This window comes from Schistosoma haematobium, chromosome 4, assembly GCF_000699445.3.
Source record: "Schistosoma haematobium chromosome 4, whole genome shotgun sequence".
Taxonomy (NCBI): domain Eukaryota; kingdom Metazoa; phylum Platyhelminthes; class Trematoda; order Strigeidida; family Schistosomatidae; genus Schistosoma; species Schistosoma haematobium.
This window is the reverse complement of record NC_067199.1, coordinates 31,888,019-31,904,134: the sequence shown is the minus strand read 5'-3', so window position 1 is coordinate 31,904,134 and position 16,116 is coordinate 31,888,019. Positions and strand designations below refer to the sequence as shown.

At 31.5% G+C, this 16,116-nt stretch overlaps 1 protein-coding gene across 2 annotated transcripts in view; it reads right to left on the bottom strand.

Annotated features, from left to right (window-relative positions):
* MS3_00007860 (uncharacterized protein) overlaps positions 1-16,116 on the bottom strand; it is a 77,182-nt gene that overhangs the window by 10,744 nt on the left and 50,322 nt on the right. Inside the window, exons 6-9 of one of the 2 annotated variants that reach the window (XM_051216208.1) lie at positions 14,570-15,025; positions 13,595-13,663; positions 2,005-2,164; positions 522-643 (exon numbers count right to left, since the gene is read on the bottom strand). In XM_051216208.1, coding sequence (XP_051066774.1) covers positions 522-643; positions 2,005-2,164; positions 13,595-13,663; positions 14,570-15,025 — 807 coding nt within the window. Of the gene's footprint in view, positions 1-521; positions 644-2,004; positions 2,165-12,717; positions 13,664-14,569; positions 15,026-16,116 lie in introns of those variants that run through there. The other variant, XM_051216209.1, reaches the window with a different exon arrangement.

Below are 16,116 nucleotides of genomic sequence, written 5' to 3'. Positions count from 1 at the left end.
GATAATACCATGCGATTTCATGTACTGAATAAAGTGAATACTTAAGTCAGGGGTTGTAATTTGATGATTTAGATTAACGATATACAGATCATCCTTAGATGTAGAAGCATATGTGAAGAGAAGGATAATTTATTTTGTATTTTAATCTTATTTGTATAATCTAAATCTTTTATAAATATACACATCTAAAAGCTGGCTCACAGTTCTAAACATGTAACTGAAATCAATGTCTTTACCTGATGATTTGAATTCCAGTTTTGATGAAACCAATTAACAATCAAGACTAAGTAGGTAATGGAGAAAGTAAAATGTGAACCTAAAGCTTTTTGCGCAATCTACAAGGTCTCGACAGTTCATTATGTATCGCTCACTGCTCGAATTCTGGGTAATTATGCATCTGAAAACTTAATTGTCATTAGGATTTCATGAAATCCTTTGTTTTGGTCATATTAGATCGCAGCATGATAGAAATGAAAATATGAATTTATTACAGTTTAAGTTAATATTACTTCAAAACATACATCTGGTGATTCAATAAGACCAAAGTGATCCGGTCGTTCTTCAAAGAAGATCATATTTTGACTTTTTGTTGGCCAAGACAAAATACAATCAGACACAATGTCATGTTCTTCAAATACTCGTTCTACAAGAAGAAACGATAAAACAAAGTACAAGACACATCGTAAAAATATGTTATGGTTGGTTTTAATTGTTAAAATATGGAAGTTGTATAAGCGTAAACTTTCACAAGAAAAACTTGTGTCAGTATTAGAAATACATCCTTTGATATGAACATTATTTTATGACTGATTGGATCATTATTATAACAACATAGACAAAAATTAGATTAGAGAGGATATAATAAATTGTAAAGTGTGTTCACTTGAAATCAAGGGTGAAAAATAAACGTGTTTAAGTCAAATACTGTTGTCATATATCCTGAAATTATTCTTAGATTACTTTCCCTTGGAATTAAATATTGCGACAAAAGTGATGTTCATATTACTAGTTAGGATGAATAAATTATAAGATACTGTTAACTTTAGGCAAATGGTAGAAAAAATCCTTTATATTTACTGAAAATGCAATAAGTTTATATTTATGCTTAAAACACTAGTTCAATAGTATCAACGTTTTAGTACCAAATTACTTAATCACAAACTTAGTAGATTAGAATATAGCTTCCTTAGTTATATCTATAAATCTAAATAAAATCTGATGTGACAGAAAATGTTTCCGTTTGTAGGTGATATCAAAAAGGTATTTTAACGCAGCTGTTATCATTCATTAATAAAATACTCAAAACAAAATAGCTTTCCAATACTTCTAGGTTTCCAGTAGTTATTAAACTTAGATCCATTCGTGCTTTCAATAATATGAAGAATGAGAATAGATGTGTGTCTTCTATGGTTCGGTAATATACACTTTATTTTAGAGAGTTATATAGACAATTGAATTTTATAATTTAACATTACTGACTAATCTTGGTAAGTCAACTATCGGAAATCGGAGTGAATTGAACGGCTTTTTCATCCACTTTTATCGATTGTTCAAGATGTCATCTGGAATCGAATTTAGACATTTGAGTCCTTGTGGAGAGTACTGATATTCAAATGGTTGAGTTCTAATCCAATGGTTTACATTCATAATTTCAGTCGATTAACGACATTACGTGACTATTATCCATCGGTATAGATGATATTTTTCTCAAGCTACACATGGATGATGTAAGTGTACAAACGCATGTTGATGCATCAAGGAAATATGAAACAAGTTCTAATCTATTGATAATCTCCCAATTGTTACATAAATTTTTATTTTGAAAACTATGCAATCTACAACAGACTGTAAATATGTTAAGTTAAATAAACTAAGTAGAAAGTGAAATCAACTAATAGTATCACATTATTGTACATTACGAAATAGAAATCAGAATTAAGTGTGATAATGAAAATAATGTTTTAAACAATTTGATCGAAATTCAATAAAATTGTTTTATTTTACCTATTTTTAAAGCTGGAACTTTTTCTACCAAAGCTAAATGTACTGAAGGTTGTAAAAAATTCTTTTCAATCATCATAGTAGCCACTTCACCAGCGGTCATTTGATGTTCAATTAATATTGCTTTAGTTGTTCTATCCGGACGAAATACACGTACTACTAACTAAAAAAAAAATTTTTGAAAAGAAAATCTAATGAATGAAAATTAAGAAAGTGTAGAAATAATGAAAATGTCTATGTGAAAATATAATTAAAATTGGGATGTAGATAATTGAGGTAAGGAAATAATCATTGATATTTTACTTAATTGATTTAATTAACCCACCTTTAGCAAATATGATAATGGAATTTATGAGTGAAACACTAAAAAATATTAGAACAATCGTCCATTAGTTTGTGTAGTGAACGTGAACTCAGATGGGGAAGACCAATTTACTGTTGAATGTAAAATTACAGAGTGCTTTCACAAAATATAAAAACCATACATTACATACATAATTTGCACATCTTGCATCATTTATCTTTTACATATTTCATGATTTTTTCAATTCTGTTGTTATTACGATTACTTTCTGTGCTCTTCAATTAAATCTAATCAATCTTTTACTGACATGCATTCCACTTCCGATTGGTGCTATATGCTATTTATATCTGTCAACATAAGTAGCATATACCACAGATATATGAATATTTTCGTAGATATACTATTTATTATTTCATGACATAATCTGATGAATACAACTGAACGATAATTATTTACTTAGACCAAATTGTTGATACCTAGTATATCAACTAAACAACTGGTAAGTGAAATATTTTTTTCTGACAAGAGTCAACATGAATAACAAACATTTTAAACAAACAAATTGGGTTATGTAGGTCGCTCAAAAGAAGTTGAAATCAGCAACTGACCACCAAAGTTAATTCATGCGCAGAATCGATAAGATGTTAAACATTGTATTGATTTCTATCTTAAGCTACCTTATTTTTGAATTATTTTCCCAATTATTGTTAGCCTACATTGATCAATAGTTAGTGTTTTATTCAAAAAAAGCCTAATATTTGAATATTTCGGTGAAAGTCAGGAAACCTCACTTAAATTATCAGTATAGGGTTGTGGAGATTGTTGGGTCTTAACTGAGAACATGAACCAATCAATATCAGACCAAGCGTAAACGAAGGTCTTGAGTTCGAGTCCAGGGTGTGGGGTCGTGGCTGCTCACTTCTGAGGAGTCCCATGCTAGAACGAAATAGCCATCCAGTGCCTCCAGGTTTTCAATGGTGGCCTAAAATTGATCGGTTCACAATATCAGTTTAAATTTCACTTAAATTAATGAAGAAGCTGATATTTATTGTTCCAGAACTCTATAGATGAAGACTAAAAACGCTCACTTTACGTTAAGCTAACTGGGCGAATCCTTACATGACTAAGTTAATTTACTCAGTCATTACCGGTTTAAAGAAGACTTCAAAATGTCAAAACTTTACATCAGTAGATCAGTAGGAACTTAACAGTAGTTGAAATTACGATGGGAATAGTAGTATTAGATTAAACTTGGATAATATGACTTAAAAAATGAATGAAGTTGAAAAGTGAGAAATATGAAATAATATTCGAATTAAAAATTTGAAATAATATATATATGGATAGTATCGATAGTGATAGTATTAATTTTGAGCGATATCATTCAATGTATTCAACTATAAATTAAGGTTGTTTGATGAAGCTAGTCGATTTCAAGTTAAATCAACTTTGACTTTTGAACTAAATTTATTTTACCAGATGAAGAATTAGTTTTATACGTAAGTATTCTTTTCCAATGAAAAAATTTGTTCATTGATATGAATAATGTTGAATCATTTAATTGTGAAGTGATAAAATGTAACATCATCAGAATAGTTTAAATGACTAGTTGTGTAGTGAACAGAACACGGGTGGGGGCAACCGAATGTATTTGACACAAAACTACAGGACTTGTTAATAAAATCTAACAATCATAAAGTAAATGCTTAATTTGCAAAATGTCCATCAATTGTCTCATAATGACTCAGAATTCATTGTTCTTGCATTTTCATACAAATTGCATTCTGTTTCCATTCTTTATTGTTCGATTCTCTTGTCTCTCTGATGCCAGACCTTCTGTTCACGACTAGCATCACATACTACTTATGTCGATATAAGTAGCACACACCACAGTAGCAGCAACAATTTCAACAACTAACATTATAATTCACTAAATATCAAATTTAGTCACCATAGTAATAACTGAAGACTAAATAACTCAATTACATCATCAAAGAGCTAGTCGAAACTTTATGAATACAATACAACTATTTAATAAATGATATTGAGTGGTACAAATTTCAATCACAATCATAAATACCAATTTTCACTGATCATGTATTTATCATATTATTGATAAATGTTTGATCACTCTATAGTATGATCAAGAAAACAATAATAACAAAAAAATAGTAATAAATTTTGAAGGAAACACCTTTTAAAAGTACCTAGTTACACTAATTTGTTGTTGTCGAAAAGAAAAATAATAAACATTCATATCAGATTATATTTGTATTCACGCTATTCTGTTTAAAAAAAAATAACACTCATCGGAGACGAATTAGAAGGAGACAAAACAAATGAAATATTATCCAAACAAAATATTTTATTTTTTGCTAGAATGAATTGAAGTGAAATTGGTTGTTTTAAATTTTCGAAGGGGAAATTTAAGGTTTTGTATATGTGTTAAATGAAATTGGTGTATATGTGTACATTTGCATTTTTAAATGGATGACTATGTGTATGACAAATTTTTATTTAGGAACAATAAACTTGTCTATTATATATCATCAGTTTATATTAAATAGTATACATTCACATAAAACTAGTTAGTTTCCCTATTATGCTAAGAATGCACTAGTACGTTGTTCTCTATGCTCTCTATCTTATCTACTACCTACCGTTTGATTTTTAATGCATAGATTTAGCTATATAGACTTGTACAAATGTCTACATATATATGAACTTATGTATATTGACTTCAAAGTTTCACATCACGAACTGAATAGGATTATACAACCCCAAGAAACTAGGAAGCATTCACAATTGATCGATCACTGGGTGGTGATCAATGTCATGCGTGTCAAGTCCTTATTTAGTGCAGATCGAATGCTATCGACCATGTTGCAATGTGGCCACCAGTCTAGGTGACTCGACACTGTGTACACTATATATTGAGATTAGATGGTACACCTTGCTGACGAGTGCAAAGTAGCACGAAACCCGGGTCCAGGAGTTCCTGTCGACTTCCTCCAACCACCAACTAGGAAGCATTGGACTTCTATTTCATTTTGCTGTCGGACTTCCTATCAATAAACATTCATGACCCCGCTGGGAATCGAAAACAAAATCTACAAGTATCACTATGTACTTTTAACATCTAGACCACTGCATCGACGTTATTGTAACACCACCATCAATTTACATTGGTTATATTTTCCTTACTCCAGACAAGATTAATTTCCACCGGTCACGGCTTCTCACTAGAATTTTAAAATTTATATTTCAAAAAGTAATCCCCGGAGTTTTAGCAAGAATTTGTAACCAGAGGAGTTCAACCATGTTGACAAACGAATAGTTGTAGTATTCAAAAAATATATAGTGGTAATTAATCCAGAAGTTTTGGCAAAAAGTTGTTGAAAGATAGGGAATTTCACTGTGCACAGATAATTCTGGAAAACTGGGGGGAGGGGAAGTAGAAAACTGCTTATTTTGATTATAGTTAGCCCATATTGTAAATTATCTCCAAACTGAACAATTTATGGCTTCGCAAAATCAATCAGAATAAGTTCTTCTAATAAATTCATTTCCATGACTTAAAACATGTACAATAAATTACTATTTTCAGAAGGGGTTTTGTGGAGATTTTTAGAAATTTCACTGATTGAAATCACGGATCAATTGAAGCTAGACAACCATGGAAAACCTGGAAGCACTGGAAGGCCGTTTCGTCCTAGTATGGGACTCCTCAGCAGCGCGCATCCACGATCCCGCACCCCGTGAGATTCGAACACAGGACCTATCAGTCTCGCTCCAGGCGTTTAACCAAATAGACCACTGATCCGGCATCCAACGGTGTTAATTTCTAACTTCAACCAATCCATGAAATTGCGCCACCGTACGCCATTGTCTTCAGTGAGTTACTATTTCACAACAGACTTGGTTGAACTCCACTGGTAACCGATTCTCACTAGAACTTCAGGAGTATCTCTTCAAGAGTCCCATACTAAGACGAAACGGCCGTCCAGTGCTTGAAGGTTTTCCATGGTGGTCTAGCTTCAATTGACTCGTGATTTCAACCAATGAAATTACTATTTACTTGATGTTTTCGAGGAAGGAAACGCACCGTACTGTGACTTACGTAACTTTGTTATGTTTTCACTACAATGTTTCCTATTACATTTTAAATGTTTTCGAAATAAATCAAACAGTCTTTTTAACGGTAAAAGTATCAGTTACCTCTACTACTAATAACAATTTTTATAAAATAGTCCACATGTTGGACATGTTTCTTTTTTTGACGTTAGTTTAACACATTTTATAGTTTCATAATATTCTTTCTTCCAAATCAACCAAGATTGTTTGTCTGTAAATTATAAACAAATAAATATTCCTTTTGTATTTTTATAGTGTCTTTCTCAAAGTATTTACTTAACTTGTCTGTTCTTTTTCTAAAAAAAAGGTGACTGACCTAGAAATATTAATGTAGACTATGAATAACTACAGTATCCATGTAAAACTTATGTATTAACATTGTGTGTATGTGTGTGTGTAATACACTTTTCTCTTCTCTATTTATATTCACTTATCATTGTTTAATGCATTTAAAGTGTTATGAAAAGAAGTATGATGTACAGTTGGTTACTTTAATCGTAAAATTTTTATTACAGACTTGAAAAAACATTATTATAAACTAATAATCATCATTGTTCATTTATCATTATAGTTACAATGGTTAGTATTTATCTGGGTTTAAAGTCAAGTTTAACAAGCAATAGATAATAATTTTGCAAATACTATTTCATTGTTACGCTATCTCCTTATCATTGTTACAATTTACTATTCACATAGAATACTCATGAGACGATGTAAAATGTAAAAGACTTTTTTATTATTTATTTACAGAAAGAAAAAAATAAGTTACTTGCTCTAGTCAAATATAAAAAAGATATCAGATGGGTTTTGTGGAGATTGTAGTAATTTCAATAGTTAAGATCATGAGTTAGTTGAAGCTAGTAACTCACTGAAGTCAATAGTGAATGTATCGCTCAATTTCGTGGATTAGTTGAAGTTAGACATTAACACCGTTGGATACCGGCTCAGTGGTTTAGTGGTTAAGTGCTCACGCGCGAAACCAGTAGGTCCTGGGTTCGAATCTCGCAGAGGGCGAGGTCGTAAATGCGCGCTGCTGAGGAGTATCACAGTGGGACGAAACGGCCGTTCAGTGCTTCCAGGTTTTCCATGGTGGTCTAGCTTCAACTCCCTCATGATCTTGACCATTGAAATAAAAAAAGAGTTTGATGTTAGAAAACTTATTTTTTTGTTTTGTTTTGTACCTGATAACTATGAGGATGATTTTGTTTGAAAACTGGCTCAGTCATATTAGCCTGTCTTTTTATGAGTTATTCTACATTCACTAAAGAATATAAGACTCCTAATTTTATTTGGTAAATAAACTAACATTTATGAAAAGTTTAATGCGTAAATACAATATAACTGAAACTTCCTTTATGTGTTCAAAAACAATTAGTTCTTTTAGAATAACATATTGTTTTCGATTAGATCCTAATCGACCTAATGGAAAACAATATTGTTCACTTATATATATATATATATATATATATATATATATATATATATAGTTCTAAATTTGTTCTTATACTTAACCTATCCTGGTAATACTGGTTTATTATCCAAAGTGGTTATCACATTGTTTTTCTGTACTTTATTTTTCTTTGTTACAACTTACCTTTAACCTATCTAGTTGATCAATTAGTTTTCATATAAAAATGTCTTAACAAGTATATGTATTGATTAGATTATTCGAAATGTATTGCGCAAATATATCACATAATTCTGATATCCTTTATCTTCGCATTGTATTATCGAAATTTATCAAAGAGACCAAGTGTTTGATTGAGATCATGAACTGATGGATGTTAGACCACCTTTGGAAACCTGAAAGTACTGGAAGGCCGTTTCGTCTTAATACGGGACTCCTCAGCAGTGCGCATCCACGTCCCGCTTACGCGATTCGAACCCAAGACCTTCGTTCTAGTGCGCGAACGCCTAACCTACTGGACCACTGAGCCGACATCTAACGGTGTTAATGTCTAACATCAACCAACCCACGAAATTGCGCGACCATCTTCCATTGTTCTGACGTAGACACCTGTCTCTACCTGACATGGATTAGCTCCACTGGTCACGGCTTCTCACTAGAACTCCAAGAATTCCCTCACGAAGCTAGTCACTAGTGAGCACATGTTAATTACTAGTATATGGGTTGTGGAGATTATTAAGTTTTTGATTGAGATCATGAACCGATTGATGTCAGATCACCTTTGGAAACCTGGGAGCACTGGACGGCCGTTTCGTCCTATTGTGGGACTCCTCAGCAGTGCGCACTCACGATCCCGCTCGCGGGTGTGTGTTGAACAATATTTGTAGTTATTCTGATCAAATCATCATTGATAATAACATTTGAAAAGTTATTATTTTAATATTGTTGATATGTTCTTTCACTTTTTATATGTAAACATTTTCGAAAATACACGTTTTATGGTTTTGACATTTAAAGACAAAAAGGAAAAAATAATTGAATTTGTCTACTTTTTTTTCAAAAAAAATTCAAGTGAGGAGAAACGAAATTAGAATTTATTGTAAGCTGTAGAAATCCTTGATGATGAGAGCATAGGAAATTGACAATACTTTTGACTGGATTTAATACTATGATAAATAATTAGTATTAAATGTTAATTAACCATTGGTAATTACCTGTAGATTTGATTGGTAGTAAACATTTTTGTAGAAATAACACTAATCAATGAACTGGTGCTCAGCAAACAATAAATGTGTTTTTAACGATGGCAGTAATTCAGTGAAAGGGAAAAAATGTAATTTATTTAACAACTACATGTTCATTTACTCATCTTTAAGTTAAATTGGTTATGTATAGGTTAAAATACTACTTAATTATTGGACGTTCGAACGTCAGTCTATTAATTAAACCTCTAATTTTTGAGTCATTAAATCTTCATTCCCTACAATAATTCAAATATTCCAATGGAGCTAACTCGTGTCAGGTAGAGACAGGTATCTACGTCAGTACAATGGAAGATGGTCGCGCAATTTCGTGGGTTGGTTGATGTTAGACATCAACACCGTTAGATGTCGGCTCAGCGGTCCGGAGGTTAGGCGTTCGCGCACTAGAACGAAGGCCCTGAGTTCGAATCGCGTAAGCGGGACGTGTATGAGCACTGCTGAGGTATCCCACAATAGGACGAAATGGCCGTCCAGTGCTTCCAGGTTTTCATTGGTAGCCTGATATGAATCGGTTCATGACTTCAATCAAAAACTTAATAATCTTCACAATTCCATACTGATTATTCTACAACTATTGTAAAGTGATAACAGATTGGTTCTTTAAATTCGCAAATAAAAATGCGAAAGAAACTAATATCCTCCTAAAAATCGACAAGCATAGATGTCTCAAATATTTGTAACAATCAAATAAGACAAATGAATTGTGAACTGGGTACATCCAGCTGACAAGCTCCAATTCGGACGAGGCGCATGTCCTTCATTTCCCTACTAATTAGCATTCATCTCTGCTCATAAGTGAATTATGTTTTACAAAATTTTGTACTAACTAGTCGTAAGTTTAAACTTTATCCCACTTTATTATATTTGAAGTAACGGATAGCTCTCATAATCTTTACACAATGTATAACCGACAGCTTATAATATTTTAATTAATACTCCGTTACTATACTCTGTTATGAAGTTAAGAACCTATTCTGTTAGATGAGGTTTATTACAACTATGCGGAATATTAGTGAGTAACACATTTTACATAATCTGGTCATACATATTAACTTGTTAAAGTACATGTGAGAAATGAACAATAAGCAAGACAAATGTGGTCTTCTGAGTGCGTAGCCTAAATCTATCAGTGAGATATCAAATGTTTTGTTAAATACGAAGATTGAGATATATGAAAAATTAGTCAAAGCTTAAAGTGTAAATCAGTAAGCTTATTTTCACTGACTCAGTTATATTGTATTAATTAGGAAGTGTGAAGATTTCGGGTTATGATCTATATGTGATCATTGATTTCCACGCATATATAGGACAAACCAACTGTCCAATATTGACTGCTTTATATAATATTAACTGTCCTCAATTTACAAAAGATCTTAAAAGAAGTAGTCAAACTATGTATTCTCTGGTTTGCCCTGTGTACCAATCCCTGTAATTGTGAATTTGTAACAAACTGTTTCCTTCCTTGCATTATGTCATACCTTTATCACAGCAAACTTCGTGAGAAATGTAGACATACTCAATATTTCATACCAAATATTTCAATAAAATACTGATTATTTAAATATAACTGAGTAGTAAAAACTTTTTAATGTCTACTCATTGCCTCACTAAAAAGATATAGTAGAACATACAACAAGAAAAAGGAATTGGTTATTTATAGTTTCAATAAAAATGTCTTATGTCCTCACAATTGATTGATGGGTTTTAGCATTTAAGCGCATTTATTGGTTTCATAACTTAGAATTTATTATTAATGAAGCTAAGTGGAAGCTTGGCTTTTTGCCGCTTTCTAAAAAACGAAACTAAAATTAATGGTATTTATACGGCTATTAAAAGTTGTCAAAAAACCGCATCACCAAACAGTGACTAAAAGGTATTCATCTAAGTCCGTTTACAAATTGTCCGGTAGTACGTTATGTTAGTTTATCTCGTTTTGATTTCAAATAGTAGTTTTGACCAAGCGAAAATCCAGCGTTACCAAAAAGGTTGAGTTAGTGAAAAACTTTCCCCTCCAATTTTTAATTCAGAACTAAAATTTCGGTTTAAATATTAAACGTTTTGATGAATCATTAAGTTCCAAGATATAAAAGGTAGTCGAAAATTTTCAACTCTTTATAGTAAAACAGTTTACGTAACTTGCTGACAGAAGCATTCTTCAAAAATGAAACTGTTGTTTAGTGTTTACGTCGTTATTGTATGATTAGAGAAGCCTATAAATTAACACAACAGACTTTCATTACCGGTCATCTGATTTTATTTCCTAAACTTTAAGTTCATCGAAAATTTGATTAATTTGGATAAAACATACTTATGTCAAGTTCAACTTTATTTATGTCAATCTATTCATTTATCGATCAAGTACAAAGCTTTAAATAACTGAAATAAACTGCTTTAACTAATAAACAATAAATTCCAGAATAAATAAATAGTATATTTGTAATATCCCAATGAGTAGAAAAATTAGATTTTCTGACGTTTCGTTGCTTAGTGTAAGTCACTTCTTCAGAGAATAAACAACCAAATCCTCTGAAGAAGTGAATTACACTAAGCCACGAAACGTCAGAAAATCTAATTTTTCTACTCATTGGGATATTACAAATATATTATTTATTTATTTATAACAATCTACCCAATGCTCAATTTATTCGAGATTATCAAATCAAACCTTGGTAATGATACCATTAAATTCCAGAGTATAATCCTTATCCTTAATCATAGAGAATTGCAAACTTGGAATTTCTATATCAATCTTGTATGATTAATGACAGATAAAACGTCTGACAATTTTTTTTAATGTTTGATGGAAGATACAAAAATCAAATATAATTTTTAGAGATTTCCAGGAATATGTTATCCATAAAATACAGAACAGACTATTATTTAAACATTTGAAAGGAAAATAGTCATTAGTCTTTTACAACCTATATGTTTTATACAAATGTATTAAACTTCACAGATTGAAATCATGAGTCAATTGAAGCTAGACAACCATGGGAAACCTGGAAGCACTGGACGCCCGTTTCGTCCTAGTGTGGGACTCCTCAGCAGCGCGCATCCACGATCCTGCACCCCGCGAGATTCGAACCCAGGACCTATCCGTCTCGCGCCAGGCGCTTAACCAACTAGACCACTGATCCGGCATCCAACGGTGTTAATGTCTAACTTCAACTAATCCACGAAATTGAGTGACACATCCACTAGGTGTTCCATGGTGGTCTAGCTTCAATTGACTAATGATTTCAATCTGTGAAATTTCTAAAATCTCCACAAACCCCTTCTGATAAAATGTATTTCATGTATAAATGTTTAATTATTCCCATGTTTACCAATCAAGCGTTTATGTCGAGAATATTCTGTTTATCAACAAAATGCTTAAAGATTTAAGTTAACAAATACTTAGTGAAATAAACTTAATTTTCTATCTTCCTTTTATATAAAACATTTATTTCTCATTTCTTTAAGAGTGTGCCTGAAGTAATAATTTGGAATGATCGTGTTTATTATTTTTATTGTTAATTTGTTATTCAGACTATATATATATATATATATATATATATATATATATATATATATATATATATATATATATATATATATATATATATATATATATATATATATATATATAGAGAGAGAGAGAGAGAGAGAGAGAAAAGAGAGGAAGATGGATAGATAAGGCTGTTATTTAGTCGTTAACATATTGTGATCATACACATATGTTTTTAATGAATTATTACACTTGGAACTTTATTGAAAATAGATACAGATACTAATGTAATGTATCTAAAGTTAATGAATAATACCAAACGTCATTTTTGTCTAATCTTTTAGTGCTGATTGAATTCTATCAATCAAGTAGTAATGTGGTCACTACTCAATAATATGTTTCAATGGAAGGCGTTTCGAGGTAAACAGCAAGGAACTTTAGGTCTCATATCGTGCTGTTTGGTATTTGACATTAAGATCTAACTGAAATCTTGATGGAATAAAATTCGATTGGTACTAAAGGACCAGTCAAACAGTGCACCGACCAATACTCCATGATCACTCAGTGTAAATACCTTAATGCTATAAGACGTCAGTCGCACCACAAATGGGTTATTGGTAACGTATCGGACTACGAAGCTAAGTGATGTGGGCTGAAATCTTACAGGCAGAATGAGTTTCATCAGCAGTATAGATACAACCTACTGACAAAAATCAAGTAGTATGAAATCTAAATCAAGCAGGGTTTGGCACTGACTGCCTTCACCACCTAAAGTTACAAACTTCATTTCACATTTACTGATGAGATTAGGAATATTTCGATTAAGATTGAATTAAAATTACTGATTAGTTTAAAGTGAGTTGTTTACCATAAAGTTTATATCCCCGACAAATGAACCAAGAATATAAATTGGACCATGACAGATTACATAATGAAAAATGCATTTGCTACAGCACACACATTATTTTTAAATCGGTAGTAAACTAATTTGAACTCACTTTGTTAGCATGATTACTCTCTGAACTGTCTGACATATGAAGACGGTTTAGTTCATTAGCTTCTGAACCCTATGATCACAACAATAAACAACAATGAGTTATATCATGGTTCAGAGTAAAGAAATCACAAAATCCACAGTTACTAAATTAAGAATTAACTTTTGATCATTGAATATGGAAGAACAGACAGCCGATGCACTTGATAAAACAAACTTTGATTCACTTAAATTATAAAGTACATTTGGTATGATATTTTGTCAAGTCCTAAATAAAGATGTAACTTTTGCCTGAGACCTTATAAAGTATATTTACTATTTAATAGGTGAACAAGTTCCTGATTGTTGAACTTCCACCTGGACCATGTTTTAAAAAACAGTGTTTTTTAAAACATGATTTGTTAAAACTAAATGAATGAATTTATACCTTGAGTGATGATACGATTCAAAGTTTGTGGATAAAATGTGTTTACTGTCTGTCATCTTTTTAACTCAAAGCTTAAATGGTGTTTATGGAGGACAAATAATATACCGTTATTCATTTAATCGAATAATTATTACTTAATTTCAGCTAAGATTCATAATATTCTCGGATTAATTTTTCCGATATCATTATGAACAAAGGAGGTCTGAACACTTTAAAAAGGTTGTTAATGGTATATTTAAAAAGGAATCTTGTAGTCTTATCTAATTTTTCGAAACTTCCGTAGATGTTTTACAAATTTTATTAAACTTTAAAATTTCAACTCATTTACCAAGTACAAGGTCGCATAGTCAGCTATGAGCGACAAAATTTTTGTCGAAGTTAGTGATACTACCTAGCCGGACACATCATAATCAATTATGCCCGGTCTGAATCTCTGACGTACTGCATGAAAGCTTGGTATTTTGTCCACTGAGCTACCTCATACAACACCCTAAAATTATGCCAAATAAAATTGTTTTGTATATTGATCACATCAAAGGTATAAAAACTTACTGATTTATCCGATAATGAGCTTTCTGGACTCATTGAATTCGATAAACCATCGCTACCACCCCTTGCGGCCAATGAATTAGCTTTAAGGCAATCACGTCGTGTAAAAACTTGATCTGGTGTCCAACAGCCAGTTTCATTGACTGTAATATTTTCTTCACAGTCACGTTCTTTCATTATTCCTGGATCAGAGTTGTTTGTACCTTGATTAGTGGTTAATGATCCATATGAGCGGTAAACATCTGAACGCTTAGAACGAACATACGAGTTATTATTATTGTTATTAATATTAGTTTTGATGATTTCATGTTGATCAGATGATGATGTAGGGATATAAGAATTTGAATTTGCTTGGTAATTTGGTGTAGGAGATGAAATTGGAGAAGTATTTGGATAGTATATCTGTTTCTCTACATTGGGTTGTAAAGAATATTTTGGTTGCGTTTTTGTACTTGAGTTCTAAATAAAAGAATAGATATGTTAGAAATACATTAATAACATATTCCATTCTCAAACGAACAAAATCTTTATTCTGACAGGATAGACCAAAGGTTTCAACTTTCTTTACATCTTTAAAAATAACCGATATTTAGAAAAGGTGTTTATAATAAGAGTTTAAATGTCAAATTTCACTTGTGAAGTACTGCAATAAATTTATTACAGCAAGTTTATTGATCACTATGATAAAAAATTCTTTTCAAGCAGAAACAGACGATAACTCTTGATGTTATCTACATTTTCTTTATAGAAAGTTTTTGAAAACTCTTGCGTCAGCAGTCCAGAATTTAAACGTTTGTGAACGAAACCAAAGGTCCTACCTATGTTTGGTTTCCATTTGCGGGGTGGCGGGTGCCCGTTGATAAGAAACCTTGTATTAAGACAAAACAACTCTCTGATGTTTCATGGTTATCAATGGTTGTCTAGCTTAGATTGTTTTGTGATTTCGATGAAATTCAACAATTACTATAAACCCATACTGATGAATATCTTGTTGGTTAGTTAGTTAGTAAACTAGCTCCTTTCAGCCAGAACGTTGTAAGTTAACATTTGTTTTCCTAATTGAATTCAGGAGGTGGGTAGATGTGGCGTTTATGCTATGATCTTCAAGTCAACTTTTTTTTTAAATATTGAAATACATAACTCAGACTGAATTAGATTATGTGAGGCTTGAATGAGATTTATACAATGATTTAATTTTTTGAACTAATATCATTATTCACTGTAAGCTATATTTATATGTGATTCTATAATTAATGAGTTAATTCAGTAAATAACTGTCAAAGACTACTATATAGAAAGACTGAGTAAAATGTGGTGTTCTTATCTATATCCATTACATTTTATTAATCTGGAGTTCTATCTCCCAGTAAATCTATTACAAATGATTAATAAATAAATTAAAAGATTACTTCATTCCCTTGATTTATTACCCTAATGTTGTTTCTGTTTTGCTCTCCCTAAAGATCAATACTGGTATTTTCCTTGTATATATGTATATAAACAAAGTTCTTTTTTAATTGTTTTCTCTATATCTCAAGACAGACATGATA